At 54.3% G+C, this 17,113-nt stretch overlaps 1 protein-coding gene across 9 annotated transcripts in view; it reads left to right on the forward strand.

Annotated features, from left to right (window-relative positions):
* Positions 1 to 17,113, forward strand: part of IQSEC3 (IQ motif and Sec7 domain ArfGEF 3) — an 87,739-nt gene that overhangs the window by 50,510 nt on the left and 20,116 nt on the right. For all 9 annotated transcript variants that reach the window (XM_070453185.1, XM_070453186.1, XM_070453187.1 and 6 more), the window contains 2 exons: positions 3,213 to 4,324; positions 6,236 to 6,397. In XM_070453185.1, the coding sequence (XP_070309286.1) occupies positions 3,213 to 4,324; positions 6,236 to 6,397 (1,274 nt within the window). The remainder of the gene's footprint in view (positions 1 to 3,212; positions 4,325 to 6,235; positions 6,398 to 17,113) is intronic.

Genomic DNA, 17,113 nt, shown 5'->3' on the forward strand with positions numbered 1-17,113 from the left:
CAGTAGAGAACCTTCTCCAGGGGACTCAGGGCAGGGAGACCGTTCTGGCTGGGGGACTGGGAGGCTTCCTGGGGGAGGGACACTGAAAGACAGGGGAAACGTTTTTGCCTGGAGGAGAGGGCGAGGGTGGGAGCTGAGGGTGGAGAGGGGGTGACGGTGTGGGGAGGGGTGTGGGGGGTTGGGGGTCGTAGGGGGATGTGAAGGTGGGGAGGCTGAGCAAGTGCTGGGGCAGGAAAGCCCAGTATGTGGGGGTGCGGGCAGGGGCAGGAGGTGGGGCAGCAGTGGACCTCCTGTAGTAGGAGGGGCCAGGCTGCTGAGCCCCAGACCCGCCAGGACAGGGTGTTTATACTTAGTTAGGGCAAGGGTCTCCTGCGATGGGAAGGCCTGTGTTTACCCTGCTCTCTGAGCACATTGCTCAGGGGAATGTATGCAAGGTGGATGGTGCTGGAGGGGGAAGCAGGGAAGCAACCGGGGGCTGCCAGAGTGTCCAAGGGGGGAGTCCAGGGGCACCGCATGTGGTGACAGTCTGGTGGGAAGTTCAGAGTGATGGCAGAAGGTAAGGAGGGGTGGCGCTATAGGACTTTGCACTTGACAGATGCAGAGGATAAGCCAGAGGAGGACCCAGGGACAAATGCCAGGTCCCCAGACTAGACAGCCTTGGAGCTGGGGTGCTGCGACGTGACTAAGGATATCACTGAGAGCTGGTTCCTTTCGGGGAAAGGGAACAATGGACTTTTGGAAATGTAGGTCTTGGGTTGAGTCTAGGCATGGAGATTTGAAAGTCACGGAATCAACACTTCACCATCAAATTGCTACCACTTATTGAGCTTTGACCTACTGTGTGCCAGGTACCATGTGAAATAAGAATTCTCACCACAGAAGGAAATCACAGAGTCAGCAGGATTAACTTCATTTAACAGACAAGAAAACAGATTCAGAGAAGTTAAGAAACGTGTCCAAGGGCAGCCAGCAGGGAAGAGGTGGATCTGGGGCTGGGTGTTTCCCCATGGGCTTGCTCCTTCACCTATCGCAGTGCAGTGAAGTTACGATGGAAGAAGACGAGGTTCTCAGACAAGAGGTGAGAGGATATTAGCCCCAGAGACATCTATATAGAGTTGCCATGAAGGCTCTGCCCAAGACAGTTCCCTCTTCATTAGCTGTTAATTTTCAGCTACCGGGGCTGCTCTGAAGACTTCCCACATGGAAGTCAGGACGATGTCCAGCATAGGAAAATCATGAAGATGTGTCTGCAGAATGGAAGAGGGCAATGCATGTGACTCGTCGCTAGCATGGTTAGGGACCCTGTGGTCAGAATACAGGCTCCGGGAGCTGTAGGGAGACAGGAAAACCAAGATAGACTGGGTCATGAAGGCTGAGGACAGAGTTTCAAAGGATAAATTACCAAAGCTGCAGAAAAATTGGGGAGCGGGGGAGTTGAGGATGGGATTTATTGACTAAAGTTCACTTTGAGGTGATCCTTTAGAGAGTCAGAAGGCTGGTGGGAGCAAGAGGCAGCTGCAAGGAGTCGGGGCACACGGGGCTGGCCAGTGGTTCGGCATTCGCTCGCAGATTGAGGCGCAGGAGGCAGAGGAGTCTGCCTGTGGGTTTAGTGGAAAATAGAGAGTGGGCTAGTGCCCCAGAATGGGGGAGTCAAGCAGTCTGGGAGACTTAGGAGGGTCTGTAGGCTGGTGGCAAGGGCCCAATGCTGGGCTGGAGGCTGGAAATGCAAGTAGAAGGGACTAGTGGATGAAGAAAGCTTACAAAGGAGGCAAGAGATGGTGAGATCGTCAGCCTGAGAGAGGAACGTTATGGTGAGGTTAGGAAGCACGTTGAAGGGTTCCGTGTACTGGGGGATGGAATTTGGCCTTTCTGTCTGTACCCCACCTCTCCATGATCCTGGGGGATGTTGGAGGGCTAGTGGTCTTGCCCTCGAGCTGTCGACCCCAGCCACCAGTCCCGATTCTTAGTTCAGGAATGTCACTCTGTAAGTGGAGTGTACGGCGCATGACTGGCAACAGGACACAATTTCAGAGCCCAGGAATACTTTCTCACTTCCTAAGCTTCCCAAAGGACTGATGGAACCCACCACAGTGCCACCATTTTGCCCATCCCCTTTGTCCAGTCTTTGTCTGTTGTTTAAATGCAAAAAACTGCCCAGGAAGAACCACTGCTAACCCCTCTTGGTCATTCACACCTCAAAGAGAATGTTTTACTAGTCCTTTCCCCGGAGAGATTTTTGATAAGGGAGAAAAAGTGAGTGCTTAGCCACCCAAGAAGAGAAAAGACCACAGAGTGGGAAGAGAGCTGGGGGGAGAGGAGGAAAGGCCTTGAGGACAGACTGGCCAGTGCCTGAAGTTTTCCTGGGTCCAGATCTGCCCAAATGAAGTAGCACCCACTATCCCACCTCATCATCAGCCCCACCAAGCCCTGCCCTGATAGGAACAGCTCCCATTATTGGGAACAGAGGTGCCTTGAATTGAAGAACATGATAGCTGGAGGATCTCCCACTGTTGAAATACCCATCCATCACCCATCTGTCTTTTTACTAAATTCACATTTACTGAGCTTTGTCATGTGCCAGCCCTTGGGCTCGGTACTGGGAACACAGAGATGATCAAACCCCAACCCCAACTCTTATGCGGCTCCCAGAAACAGGAAACCACCCCAATTCGTGACGTGAATACCGAGAAAGAAAGCAGGTGGACAGGAGTAGCGGCAATGCTTTTCAACCTTTCTATTTAATCTTCAGTTCTATTATTTAAAATATACACAAAAGTAGAAAGACCAGTATAATAAACTTCCATTTAACCATCACCCAGCTCCAATTAATATTGTTTCATCTAACCCTTCTACTTTTTTTGATGAAATAGTTAAATACAAATTCAAGATAACATGCATTTCAGAAATAAATACTTCCATATGTGAATATATGGAAATAATTACCTACTACCATTGGCAACTGCCCCACCCTTGCCGTGGGTATCCCCAACCCCAGAATCCAATCCTACACCCCACACCCTTAGGAGTCTTGGCAGCAAGCTGGCCTTTGAGGCCATCGCACAGAGTTTTCAGACTTGGGCCCTTCGGTGCTGGCCTAGCTGTGCCTTCCCAGGCCCCCTCCAAGGGTCAGCCAGGTCCCCCCGCCCTGGCCTCCGGCAGCGTTGTCTCATCCCTTCCCTGACGGCGCTCCCGCCCCTCTGTCCTCACTGCAGATTGAGATGCTAGAGCACAAGTACGGCGGCCACCTGGTGTCCCGGCGCGCCGCCTGCACCATCCAAACCGCCTTCCGCCAGTACCAGCTCAGCAAGAACTTCGAGAAGATCCGCAACTCGCTCCTGGAGAGCCGCCTGCCGCGGCGCATCTCCCTGCGCAAGGCGCGCGCGCCCACGGCGGAGAGCCTGGCGGCCGAGAGGGCGCTCCTGGAGGGCTGCGGCCTTGCGGGGCTGCCTCTGGTGCACTCGCCCCCCCTGCCACCCACCTTTGCGGGCACGCTCACCGAGCTGGAGGACTCCTTCACCGAGCAGGTGCAATCCCTGGCCAAGTCCATCGACGACGCCCTCAGCACCTGGAGCCTCAAGACCATGTGCTCCCTGCAGGAGAGCGGCGCTTACCAGATCCACCGGGCCCTGCGCGCGGGCGCGGGACCGCTGGGCCTGGAGAGCGAGGCGCGGGAGCCCGAGGGCGCCTCCCTGGGGGCCGGGGCCGAGCCCGCTGAGCCCCCCAGTCCGCCCCAGGGCCATGGCAGCACCCTCATGATGGCCTTCCGGGACGTCACAGTGCAGATCGCCAGCCAGAACATCTCTGTCTCCTCCTCCACGGCCCTGTCGGTGGCCAACTGCCTGGGCGCGCAGACGGCCCCGGCCCCCACAGACTCCGCGGTGGTTGAGGCCGAGGAGGGCGAGGCCAGGGCACAGGAGGCCCCGGAGGGCCCCGAGGCCCCCTGTGCCGGCCAGGGGGCCGCGCCCGCTGAGGACCCGAGCGCAGAGGTGGAGGCCGGCGGGGCCCTGCGCGCCGGCTCGCCTGTGGCCGCGGGGCCAGTGGTGGAGGAAGAAGAGGAGGAGACCGAGGAGGCGGCGAAAAGGACCGAGGCCGAACTGGAGGCCGGGGACAACTCGGAGCAGCTGAGCAGCTGCAGCACGTCCACCAAATCAGCCAAGTCGGGGTCCGAAGCGTCAGCCTCGGCCTCCAAGGAGGCCCTGCAGGCCATGATCCTGAGTTTGCCACGCTACCACTGCGAGAACCCGGCGAGCTGCAAGTCACCCACGCTGTCCACCGACACCCTGCGCAAGCGGCTGTACCGCATCGGCCTCAACCTCTTCAACATGTAAGTCGGGGTGGAGGATGGGGGGAAAAGGGGCACCTGCGCTTACCATGAGCGAGGTTCCTGGGAATGGTCCGCATGGACCCAGGGGCCTCCCCTGGGGGACTGGGGGTCTGGGGGCCACACCTGCTCCTTGAAATACTGGGTGGGGGGGCACACATTTTATTTTTAATTGGTATGAATTTACTTCAAGGACGAGGGCTAAAACACCTCAAACCTATGCTTTGACCACTAGTACTGCTGGGAAGAAGCAAGGCTTTGAAAAGTGAGAGAATTTACAAGAAAATGCAGTATTAAGTAAATAATATAAGGATGGCACAGAAATCACTCAGGTGGGACATGAAGTTGGGAAAATGGGGAACATCAGCCCCATGGGGTTGATGATGGGAGAAGAGAGACAGTGATGAAAGGAGGAAACGTCAGGGGAGCAGAGACCTAGTGCAAGAACAGGAGAGGGGTGGGGGGGGGGGGCAGGAGGGGAGTGTGATGCAAGTGGAAGTGGAACAGAAGAGAGCAGGGGTGTGGGCATACAGATATGAACGACCGCTATAGCTCAGAGCCCCCAGCCAGACTTTCCTTGCTACCAAGAGGTATACAGCTGGTGGCAAGCAGAGGAAACACACACACCCGTCCTAGGGAGATTTCAAGTACACCTACTCATCTCCACCCTCCACTCACCCCTTCCTTCATAGACCTGAACTGGAAAACACAGCATCTCTCCCACTAATCAGTGAGGACTAGGCAGAAACCATTCACCTGTGTGTTTGTTTACTCATTCCGCAATGATTTTTGGAGTGCTTAGTCTGGAAACCACATAGATGAGCAACACACATCCTCTGGCCTCAAGCTTATATTCAATAGCCTGCCTGAGATAAAACATTGCAAACTTCATATTTTTAGAGAGAGCATTATTATGCCGTTTTATAGAACAGGAATCAGGCTCACACAGTGAGGTGAGCTGAGTGCTGTGAAGCAGCTAGTCAGCAGCATAGCTGGGTGAAGTCATATTTGCCTGACCCCCAGCCCAGTGCTCTTTCTTCTATATCAGGCAGCCACTGGGATGAGTGTAACCTCAGCCCTGCCTCCCCAGGCCCACACAGATGCCTGGCCCCGCAAGGCAGTGCTTCTCAAATGATGTGTACTGAAGGATCAGCTTGGGTTTTTACTCAGTATGTTGTGGGCTGATACTTTTGTAAAATTCAATAAACGTGAGTTGCTAGAAAAACAGTCACATGCTTGGTTGTCCTGAAAATGTCAGCCTGCTATAAACGGGTCTAAAGACTTACCCTCTATTTCTATCCTTATCTTCTCCTGGACCAGTAAGACTCAGCTCAGGGAGCAGCGGGAATTTGCAGACCAGGCTGGGAGCACATTTACCTTAAATCACAGCACCCACACCCACATCCACACCCACGCACAGAGACTCCAGCCTGGGAAAGTAATCCCTGGGGAAAAGGGTCTTCCTTGTGTCTACAATGCGCAGGGAAGAGGGATGTGGTAGGAGATCCCACCTCCATTTCCCAATTCACCCTCTTCCCGGTTCCAACATGGATCCTGAGTAGAGAGAGCAGGATACAGGTGGGAGGAGGGCTTGGGGGCCTGAAGATCAGATCCAGTGGGACTGATGCTTGAAGACAGAAAGGACGCCCCTCCGCCTGCTCTGGAGCCCGCTTTGGCCAGCCCTCCCCAGCCCCGCACCACCCTCACTCCTGGGCAGGGAGGATCAGAAGCATGTGCGGAGAGAGCCTTCGGAAAGGGAGGCCCTCTGCAGCAGAAGGAATAGTGGCATTTCTTGGGAATTCTACCCAGGGACCTCCAGGCACTTCTATGGTTCCCTGGGCTGGAAGAAAAGGAGGAAAGGCATCACAGACCATCTTGCCTCACTCTCTACTTCTTTTCCCCACCCCACCCCAGAAACCCGGACAAGGGCATCCAGTTCTTGATCTCTCGAGGTTTCATCCCCGACACCCCCATTGGAGTGGCCCATTTCCTGCTCCAGCGTAAGGGCCTGAGCCGCCAGATGATCGGCGAGTTCCTGGGTAACAGCAAGAAGCAGTTCAACCGCGATGTGCTTGAGTGAGTGGCTGCCTCCGGGTTCTGCCCCACCCTCCTAGCCCACCCTACACTCTAGGATCTCCTGGGTGGCCTGGGACCTCAGCTAGGGAAGGACACGGGGCAAGACAGGACTTCTGAAGTCTGGGTAGATTCCCAGAAGTCCTGGCTCCAGTCCTAGGGGCTTCCTGTTTGGTCAAAGGAGCCAGCATCCCCATGATCCTTAGCCAATCACCTGCTTCCTCTCCTGTTATCCTGCAGCTTACTAAGCCAGGGTGCTCCTTCCACAGGCACTGGGGATGAGGATGAGGCTGGGGGTGGGGCTAGCACAGAAATGGTCCAGGGAGACCAAAAGGCAAGAGAGTGAAACTGGAAGAGGGCTGTGTCAGTGCTGGGGCCATCACCACCTGGGGGACTGACCCCTCAGCATCACCTGCGGCCTGTCCAGTCCCCCAGCCTCTGGGCATCCGCTTCATATCGTGGAGGAACCATGAGGCAGGAAAGGAAGGGGTTAGTGTTTTTAGAGCCAGAAATTATGTTCGTTGTTGTGTAGTCGCTAAGTCATGTCCAACTCTTTTGAGATCCCATGGACTGTAGCCCGCCAGCCTCCTCTGTTCATGGGATTTTCCAGGCAAGAATACTGGAGTGGGTTGCCATTCTCTTCTCCAGAGGATCGTCTCAACCCAGGGATTGAACCCACGTCTTCTGCTTGGCAGGCAGATTCTTTACCACCAAGCCACCAGAAACTATGATTGCGTAAAGATAGACTGACCACCAAGATCACACAATCAAAAAATTGTTTTAAAGTCCAATAGATGAGGTATTTGGTGGGGAGAGTGAGGGGGCTGCTTTGGTTCAACTTCATGGGTGTGATGCTGTGGGTAGGTAGGTGAGCCGCACGGCAGGGGCAGATTCCCTGGGGCTCAGGAGCAGGACCTTGGAGCCACCTCGCCTCTCCAAAGAGGGGGTGAGGCCCTGTGAAGTCTGCCCCGGACCCCTGCCTCCCCTTCTGACTCCATGCTCCTCCTCTCTTCTGCTGGCTCCCTGAGCTCACTTCCTCTCCAAAGTCACCCCTCTGTAGGGAGCCCTCCCCACTTCTCTCCCACCCCCTTGTCCTTGAGCACACTCAGCAGAAGTGTTTCCTCAGGGGTCCTGGCAGAACCCCCTCCTCCTGTACTTGCTCTCGGAGCAGCAAAGGCCCACCACAGAGGGCCAGGGATCCTGCTCCAGGTTTAGAAGCAAGAGGGTCACTGTCAGTATCCCTGGGGTGGGAGCTGGAGACCTGGCTTCTTCTTTTTTTAAAAAACACATTTATTTATTTGGCTGTGCTGGATCTTAGTCGTGGCATGCAAGATCTTTAGTTTTGGCATGTGAACTCTTGGGCTTCCCTGGTGGCTCAGCTGGTAAAGAATCTGCCTGCAATGTGGGAGACCTGGGTTCATTCCCTGGCTTGGGAAGATCCCCTGGAGAAGGGAAAGGCTACCCACTCCAGTATTCTGGCCTGGAGAATTCCATGGACTGTATGTGTAGTCCATGGGGTTGCAAAGAGTCGGACACGACTGAGCAACTTTCACTTCACTTCATTTCATGTGAACTCTTAGTTGCAGCATATGAAATCTAGTTCCCTGACCAGGGATGGAACCTTGGCTCTCTGCACTGGGGGCTCCGAGTCTTAGCCACTGGAGCCCCAGGGAAGTCCCAACCTGGCTTCTGTTTGTGGAGCAGCCTTAGTGCTGTGTCTTGGGACAGGCCATGGCCGGAGGGCCATGCTTCCATACCTAGAGGGTGGAGGGGTTGGGCTATGAGGGGAGGTCAGCTGTTCTTAGGAGTCCCTGTTACCTAAATCCATGATGGGGTAGTTGTCACCTGAATGCAGTCAGAAGAGAGGGAGGTGGGACCCATCCGAGGGACCTTGAGATCCCTGATGGCCTTCTCCTTTCTCTGACTTGGTGGCTTTGGACAGTTGGCTGTCCCTCCTGGTGCCCAGACCCACAAATGCACATGCTTCCCTTCCCCCTCCGGGGACGCTTTGAGGAACTGCGCAAGAGGAGAAAGCCAATTTCCTGTCTCTTTCCTCTCCTACTTTTCTTCTGGTTCATCTCTCTGGCCTTTTCATTTACCTTTGTCCCCTTTCCACCAATGAGCGAGTGGAGCTGCTGCATCTGATGGCTTCTTTCTTTCCAGCTGCCCCACGACCCGGGGGCGACCTGGCTTTGTCCCTCTCCTCTGGGGCAGCGGTGGCAGCTTCACTTCCAGGCCCTGACTGCCTTGTCTGTTCTCTCCCACCTTTCCAGGTCTCGTGTGGTCTGGCCCTGGAATTCTAACCTGCTTCCCATCCCCCTATCCCCCCGCTCCCAGCTCCCCCCCACCCCCGGCCTGCACTTCAGGGAACACATGGTTTTTCTCCAGCCCAGGTTGTGCTGAGCAGCACATCGAAAACTTAATTGCCCATCCTCCCCGGGAGACTGAGTGTGTGGGCTGGAGACTCAGACCGGCTGCTGTGAGGGAGGGCAGAGGGCTGGGGGCTGGGCTGGCGGCTGGACGCGCTCATGCTTGGATAAGGGGGCAGTGGGGAGAGGGGAGAGTGGCTGGGACCCGAGAGGCCAGCTCTGACTCCTGCTCTGCTCCTAACAGGCTCTGGAGCTTTTGCATGTCACTTCTGCTCCAGGCCTCAGCTTCCTCACCTGCAGAGAAGCTGGGCTGGGCTGTGTGAGCTTGGTCCCTCCAGCACCAGGGGTGAATCTGTCTTTTTCCCCAATCCTTAGTGCGTTTGTAACATCTTGGCATCATGCAAAATCTTCTGCCCTAAAGCGTGCTTTGTCACCATGCCAGAGCCACCCAGAGCGGCACTCAGGAGAACAGGATGGCCATTCACCACTCATTCACCAAATATTGAGCGCCTACTGCATGTAGGGAACCAGGGCTGAGCTGGGTATCCCATGTGTATACATGTGTGTGTGTATATAGAAAGGGGAAGGAACAGGCATGGCTTCAGGAAAGATACAGACCTAGGTGTCAACGGGGAGAGATGAGAGGAGGAATGTGGAAAGAGAAGAGAGGGGCCCAGGAGCCTCCAGCGGGCACTGTGGGCTTGGGGAGGGTGGAGGGCAGAGCCGAGCCCGGATTCTGCCCCAGTGAATGCCCCCCACCCCGCGTGCTTTGCTCTGCAACCACACAGGCCCTGGGCTCCAAGGCCCTGGCACACCCAGCCTGCACGTGGCAGCTCCTCCCCCAAGTCTGCATCACCCGGATGCCTGGTTTGTCTCCTGCAAGGTGCCCGGAGAGGACGGAGAGGCAGGAAGAGGCAGGCACTGGTGGGCTGCCAGGCCCTGGGAGTTCTGGCATCTCCCTGCGGCTCAGGCCAGCATCCCCTGCCCCTTCCTTCCCCCCATCAGAGGAAACACACCAGTGAGGAGATTCCGCAGCGCGCCCCGCCCCCACCAGTGACATTCAGCCCGTCGCATCCATCCGTACAAAGCTGTTTGCTGAATAAAAGACATAAATCACCCCTCCCCTTGGAGACTGAGACAGCCCAAACCGCCACACTCTCCAAGATACAGCCAGACAGGAAGGGGAGAGGTGGGGAAAGGTCTCTCGGAGGGAGAGGGCCTGGGAGGAGGGCGGACAGGGTGAGCGGAAGGGCCCCGCACCAGACGGAATCTGCCCCTGACGCTGATCTGCGTTTGAGCATCACAGAGGTGGTGATATTTGCCTCCAGAATCAGGCCCTTGGTGCTGTTAAAAGCTGACCTCTCTTTTCATCCCTTTCTGTGCTAGTCCATGAAAGCCCCATTCCAAGAAGGAATGTGTCCAACCAGGCTTTACTGAATAATAATAGAAGGCATTCTGAGCTCAAAGGGCCATGTCCATTCCCATGTTTACCTGGGAAGGTTTTGAGTTTTGGCTCTCCCATTTTTTTTTTTTTTAGGAGAAACCAGCCTCAAGTTTGTCATTTGTCAAATGGGGATAATAGAACCAGTCATATGAATTAAATTTTAAAATGGATATGAAGTGCTTAACTCGGTGCCTGATGCTTAGTAAATTCTTTTAAAATGTCAGCTATTTCTGTTACTGTATTTTCTATTTAAAACCACAGGGCATAAAAAGAAGCCCAGGGCATTGGACCCCCTCACCCTCCACTTCCCCACGGCCCCTCCCCTAACACAGGGAAACCTCAGACTCCTCAGGGCAGGTCTCAGTCCACTGCTGGGGAAGGGAGCGGCTGCCCGAGCCTGGAGGAAGCCCCTCTCTGGTGCTGAGAAGGAAGGTCAGTGGGAGCCAGAGGGCCAGAGGGCCGTGGGGGTCGGAATTCTTGGGGGGGCTGAAAGCGCTTCCCTCTCCGTTTTCACATGGCTGGGAAATTTGGCTCTGCTCTATTTCCTTCTTGAAGTGTTCGCTTCAGCAGGTTTGAAGGCCAATGGATGGGGGGCTGTTGCGAGCGGGTTCTCAGCAGCCTCCCTCCTGGCCCGCGTGATTGCCGCGCACGTGGACAGCATCTGTCCTTCCCACGGAGATGCAGGGAGGGCGGTTTGGGGGTTGAGCAGTCCTGGGGGGCAGGGTGGGAGAGAAGGTTTCCCTGGGGGATTCCTTCTTGCACTGCGTCTGCTCCATCCTCTGTTAGATACTGAAGTAGGACGTTTCAGTCAAATTTCATTATTTCATTTCCCTGGAAATGTGTCGGCCAGCGTGTAACAGATTTGTTCTTCTTCGGGGACACTCAGAAATGAAGACAGATTGTCTGTCAAACTCAACAGGCTGGAGTGCGCTGGCCTCTCTTCGCTGGGAAGCGTCGACTCCAGAAGGTCCTGCACGTTGTCTACGTACAGCTTCTGATGGGTTGTCTTGCTCCCGAGGAGATCCACGGGCGAGGGGAGAGCAGGCCAGCACCCATGCACACCCTGGTGGGTCTGGAGGGGGATGGAGAGAGGCCAGGAACAGACATGGATAGGAGGCTTTGCACAACTCTGAAAACTTGATGCTGCCCCCACTCAGAGGGATGGAAGGAGAAGGTCTCTTCTAACAGGGGTGTCTTGGGGTTTTATGACCTCGAGCCCTCACCTCTCCAGTGCCCTTTCCTCCACCCTTGCCTACACACACACACACACACACGCACACACACGCACACACATACATGGATGACAGATTCTCCTTAACAGTTAACAGTCACTGGCATTTCAGAATCACTCGCTCCTGTACATGGAGATCCTGGAACTCCAAGTTCAAGAGTGGGATGAATTCCAAGTCCAGAGTTGAGACTCCCTTTGACTTAGTCACGGGTACATGGAAATTGGGCTTCTATACAAAAATGAACAAACCCAGCACCCACTCCTTTCCTGAGCCCTCCAGTCCTAGCCCAGGAGGGGTCTCTCAATCCTGTGTGATAACTCAGGGGTGGCTGACACTGGCTGCTCAGTGCAAGGGGGCTTTCTGGAGGGGCGTCCTGGGGGTCACACCTGCCCTGGAGTTTCTCAGGAGGGCCGTCTGTGAGTGAGTGGGCAGCTCACGTGTATCAAGTGTGTATCATGTGCCAGCAGGCATGGTTCCAAGAGCCTCATATGCAGAGCCACGTTCTTTCTTCCCGGCAGCGCTGTGAGGCGAATGCTGGAATCCGCACCCAGTGAAGGAGCTGAGTACCAGAGAAGGTGGGTTGCTTGCCCACAGAGCTGAGCAGTGGCTGAGATCTGAAGCCGGGCAGAATGGTCCACAGCCTGAACCCTTAGCTCTGCACCTTCCTGCCTTCTGCTTCATCCCAGCAGGCGTCTGGTCCAGATGTCTCTACTGCGCATGTCACACTCAAGTTGTGAATCATGGTGCTGAGAAAGACGCCTTGGACAGTCAGTTAGTCCAGCCCCCTCATTTTCCCCGGGCAGGGACTGAGGCCCGAGAGAAGAAACGTCTAGTGCCCTGGCCAAAATCAGATGCTCTCCCGTCCCCGTGTGTGTGCTAAGTCACTCAGTCTGTCTGACTTTATGTGACCCCATGGACTGTATGTAGCCTGCCAGATCCTCTGTCCATGGGGTTCTCCAGGCAAGAACACTGGAGTGGGTTGCCACGCTGTCCTCCAGGGTATCTTCCCGACCCAGGGATTAAACCCACGTCTCTTGTGTCTCCTGCATTGGCAGGTGGGTTCACTAGCACCAACCGAGAAGCCCCTTCCATCCCTGATGCACCTTTATTTGCTGGCCCCAACCCTCTCATCTAGGAAGAAGGCAGAGCTGTGGAACTGGTCCACAAACCTCCATTGGTCTGAGCCGACTCTGTTTCCTCTCTCTGACGGACTATGTTATAAACAGTTGATGGGTCTGGTGATGGATTTTCAGGCAGAGTTAATTGGCAATGATGGCAAGGGTGTTTAAAGCTCTGCTAGTAGACACTAACCACCGGGCACATCAGCTCTGATTTGGTTCCTAACAAGAGCTCTCATTTCCTTTTTAAAAATATATTTGTGTATATATATATATATATATATATATATATATATATACTGTCTGAGTCACTATATATATATAGTTACTATATATATATATAGGCTTCCCTGGTGGCTCAGAAGGTAAAGAAACTGTCTGCTATGCGGGAGACCTGGGTTCGATCCCTGGGTTGGGAAGATCCCCTGGAGGAGGACATGGCAACCCACTCCAGTATTCTTCCTGGGAAATCCCATGGACAGAGGAGACTGGCAGGCTACATACAGTCCATAGGGTTGCAAAGAGTCAGACATGATTGAGCAACTAAACACACACACACATATATTTTTTATTTTTATTTTTTTTTATTTTTTTTATTTTTTGTTGAAGTATAGCTGATTTACAATGTTGTGCCAATCTCTGCTGTATAGCAAAGTGACCCCATTATAGAGACATTCTTTTATATATACTTTTCCATTATGGTTTGTCACGGGATATTGAGTATAATTCCCTGGGCTATACAGTAGGCCCTTGTTGGTTATCCATTCTAAATGTAATAGTTGTGACTACCAACCCTAAACTCCCAGTCTATCCCTCCCTCCCCTATGCCTTGGCAACTGCAAGTTGGGAACTCTCTGTTTCTTATACTCTGTTATAAACTGAGAGCTTTACATACATCGTCTCTTCTAAAACCCATAACCCCACCTGCCCACTGGTGGGTTACAGGGATGTTACCTGTAACTAGGTGTTACAGGGTTAGCTCCATTCTAGAGATGAGAAAAGTGAGGCCCAGCGAGGCTAAGCAACTGGAACCTAACAGTTATATGGTGGAAGTGAAGTGAAGTGAAATTTGCTCAGTAGCGTCTGACTCTTTGTGACCCCTTGGACTATAGCCCACCAGGCTTCTCTGTCCATGGAGATTCTCCAGGCAAGAATACTAGAGTAGGTTGCCGTGCCCTCCTCCAGGGGATCTTCCCAACTAAGGGACTGAACCCAGGTCTCCCGCATTGCAGGCAGATTCTTTACCAGCAGAGCCACAAGGAAAGCCCAAGAAGACTGGAGTGGGGAGCCTATCCCTTCTCCAGGGGATCTTCCCGACCCAGGAATTGAACTGGGGTCTCCAGCATTGCCGATGGATTCTTTACCAACTGAGCTACCACGGAAGCCTAAGATTCAAACCCAAGGATGCCTGACACCAAGGGCCTGACCTCTGCCTGATCCACCCCTGTCATCGGCACAGAGCATGGGTCTTGAACAGCAGAGCCCCTGAAAACTTGTTAGCGACATCAATTCTCAGACTCTAGCCCAGACCCCTGGCATCAGAACCCCTGGGGTGGTGCCCTGCCTCCTGCTTGCTGATCAGCCTGCCAGGTGGCTCTGGTGAGAACCACCGGGTGGGGCTGCTAGCCCGGCAAAAGGAAAGTGGCCTCGGCATCCTCACTGACTCCCGATTTGTGGGGCAGGTTCAAGGTGCGTCAGCAGCCATCCCCTCTGAGGCCCTCAAATGGGATTTTCTTTGTCGCTGTGTCGTCACCAGGGACCCTGGCAGGCCCTCCTGCGTCAGCCTCCTCCAGCTTTGTTTTGTTGGCCACGTCGCCCTTTTGCAGAAGGCCCTGACCTTCGTTAGGCATGTTATGAGTTCCAACTAACGAAAATAACTCTGCGGCGGATGGGGATATTTTTAATTGAATTGTATGAGACGAGAACTGCAGAAATAACACCCGGGTTCCTCCAGCTCATGGTGGTGGGTGGTTTCGTTTTCCATCCTAATCTTGAAACTGGCCCGACTCCGCCTGGAGCAGAGTCCCTCATGGGCAGCACACACACCTCTCCCAGCTTTGGCCCAAGGCTCAGCTTCCAGGTCTTTGCAGTCTCTTCTGGCCAATTAAAAATCCCTGCTGCCATCATTACCTATTTTCAGGTCTCATCCAGTGCCTTTGTCTGCCAGACACTGTCTTGCTATCGTTAAAAAAAAAAATAGTGAGGTGACAACATTCATTTTGATCACAGTTGTGTACGACGCTTCATTTTCCTGCAACGCAGACTGACGACATGCGTGGATCCGTGCTAACGAGCAATTTTATGCAAGGTTGTACCTGTTTATACAGATGCAGGGAGCGTCTGTGTTTATGCTTCCTCAGCCCTTGCAAGGGGCTTGCCGCATCCCTGCAGAATCTCACAAGAAGGAGGGCACAGCCCCCGCTTCCCCCCGACCTAAGTGGGATTACCACCGGGATTACCCTCTGTCAGCAGCACCTCGCCAGGCAGGTGGTGATCTAGATGTCCTAGATCCAGACATCTCCCCGGGAGCAGCGTCATCAGGGCCAGCTGGCTGGGTTTCTCATCACTCCCTGGCCTGCAGAGGCGGCCGAACAATGGGAAGTGTGTGCACTCCACTCTGCCTCACTGCCCGCGGTCTGGAATCCACTGGCCCTTCCCTTGGCAGCCGTGTCCGGGGGTCAGGTCCAGCTGATCTGGGCCACCAGGTCAAAGCCCCAGCCACAGGGCTCCTTCTCCAGCTCATGTTCTCCAGGTTGGTCCTGTCACTCACTCATTCATCCACCCCAGGAATGTTTATTGAGTTCAGATATCCGCTAGGAATGCAGAAATTGACTCTGGGGATCTGGGAGCATGTGGCCTGGTGGGAGACACAGCAGAGGAACCATGGAGGTCGAGGAAGACTCTTTGAGAGATGGGCATCTAGACGCAGACCTGGAGGTGGGGGTGGGCCGCAGGACAAAGGAGCAGCCCAGGTGAACATGCAGTGATTGGAGAGCAAGGATGCAGGACAGAGCCAGGATGCTGCAGGGGCAGGGGCGACTGGGAGCGACCAGGGCTGTGCTTTGCTGGGGAACTCGAGTTTCTTACAGGGGGTGTGGGAAGCCCTGGAAAAATTATAAGCAGGGCCATGGATGTCCTAGAAATGTTCTTCTGGAAGATGGTTTGGAGGCAGGGAGGCTGGTCCAGAGGCTACTGAAGTCACAGTTGTGGTGAGATGCTGAGGCCTTGACCCTTAGCAAAGGCTGTGGGGAGGGGAGAGGTGGGTGGAACCCTGAGCCAGGGAGAGGCAGCAGGGCCTGCTGACCGGAGTGGGCAGGAACAGAGGTGGCCGATCTCAGGGAAGAGCCTCCTGGGCTGCTGAAAATTCAGAATGAGCAGTCTTTACTTCACACCCACTGCAGTACTTTGTCCAGGTTATACCAAATAAACACGTATATACTTTCAGCTTTGAGAAGAGCGAGATGCTAGGTGTGGGGACATTTTATCTGAAGAATTCCTCAAACCAGACATAATCAAATATTTACTCAGGTCAACTTAAAATATTAAATACTTGGTAAAACATAAAAGATGTACACCCTGACTTTTCTGCAAGAATTGCTAACACAGCCTGTGGCCTGGTGAAGGCTGCCCAGGGACTGACTCGCCCTCAGCATCCTCCTCTGTGCCTAGTAGCACCATTATTTAACGTGGCCTCTTATGAACCCTGTAGATCAACCAAATGAACCCTCATCTCCTCCCCTAGATCTTCCTTTAGGATGTCTCTCAGATTCTGAGCTGGCCTGGTCCATTCAGGTCCATTCGATTTGTTCCGATTTAGCCCCGTCTCTCGCCTGGCCCTCTGCAGGTGCATCCTGATGGCCCCTGCTTCTCTATTGCTCCTGCCCTTCCCTGTTATTTCATTCTCCCCCAACACCAGAGAAACCATCTTCAAACAAACTGGATCTGTCAATCCTCTGATGGTACCCTTCTATTTCTTTCCCCTGTGTTCAGGAAGAACCCCCCTACTCTCTGCATCGTATGGGAACTAAGAGAGGGCAGCATGGGGCGGGTGTGGGATGGCCAGGGCGGAGAAGAGTGGAGTGGCACATGTATGCGGAAAAGGACACGTCAGCTCCACGTGGAAGCCTCTGCGGCCCTCGGGGGCGTCGGGGCTGATGCTTTGTGGGGCCCTGATTCCTGCCCTGATCAATGCTCACGACCCTGGGGATAGGGTGCCCCAGGAGGGCAAGGCTGGATGTGCTGGGGGCCGGGAGATGAAGCTGACTTGTCACTTGCTTGGGGGTGGGCAGGCTCCTCGGCTACGAACACTGAGACACTTGGAGGGGTGGTGTAAGAGGAGACTCCCAAATGGAACGGAAAGCAGGGAGAAAGCCAGGCCCCTGACAGGTCTTGGAGAGGACAGGAGAGGAAACTGTTCACTGTTTAAACCTCTGACTTCTGGATGCTCAGGGGCTGAGAGGAGAGGTCCTGGGATTTGGAGGCGGGTGGGCTCAGCATCCTCTTAGCCAGAGGCCTTGGACTGCCGGCCACCGCCCTGGGTCGAAGGTTCTGGTAAT

This window comes from Odocoileus virginianus, chromosome 23, assembly GCF_023699985.2.
Source record: "Odocoileus virginianus isolate 20LAN1187 ecotype Illinois chromosome 23, Ovbor_1.2, whole genome shotgun sequence".
In the NCBI taxonomy this organism is placed as follows: Eukaryota; Metazoa; Chordata; class Mammalia; order Artiodactyla; family Cervidae; genus Odocoileus; species Odocoileus virginianus.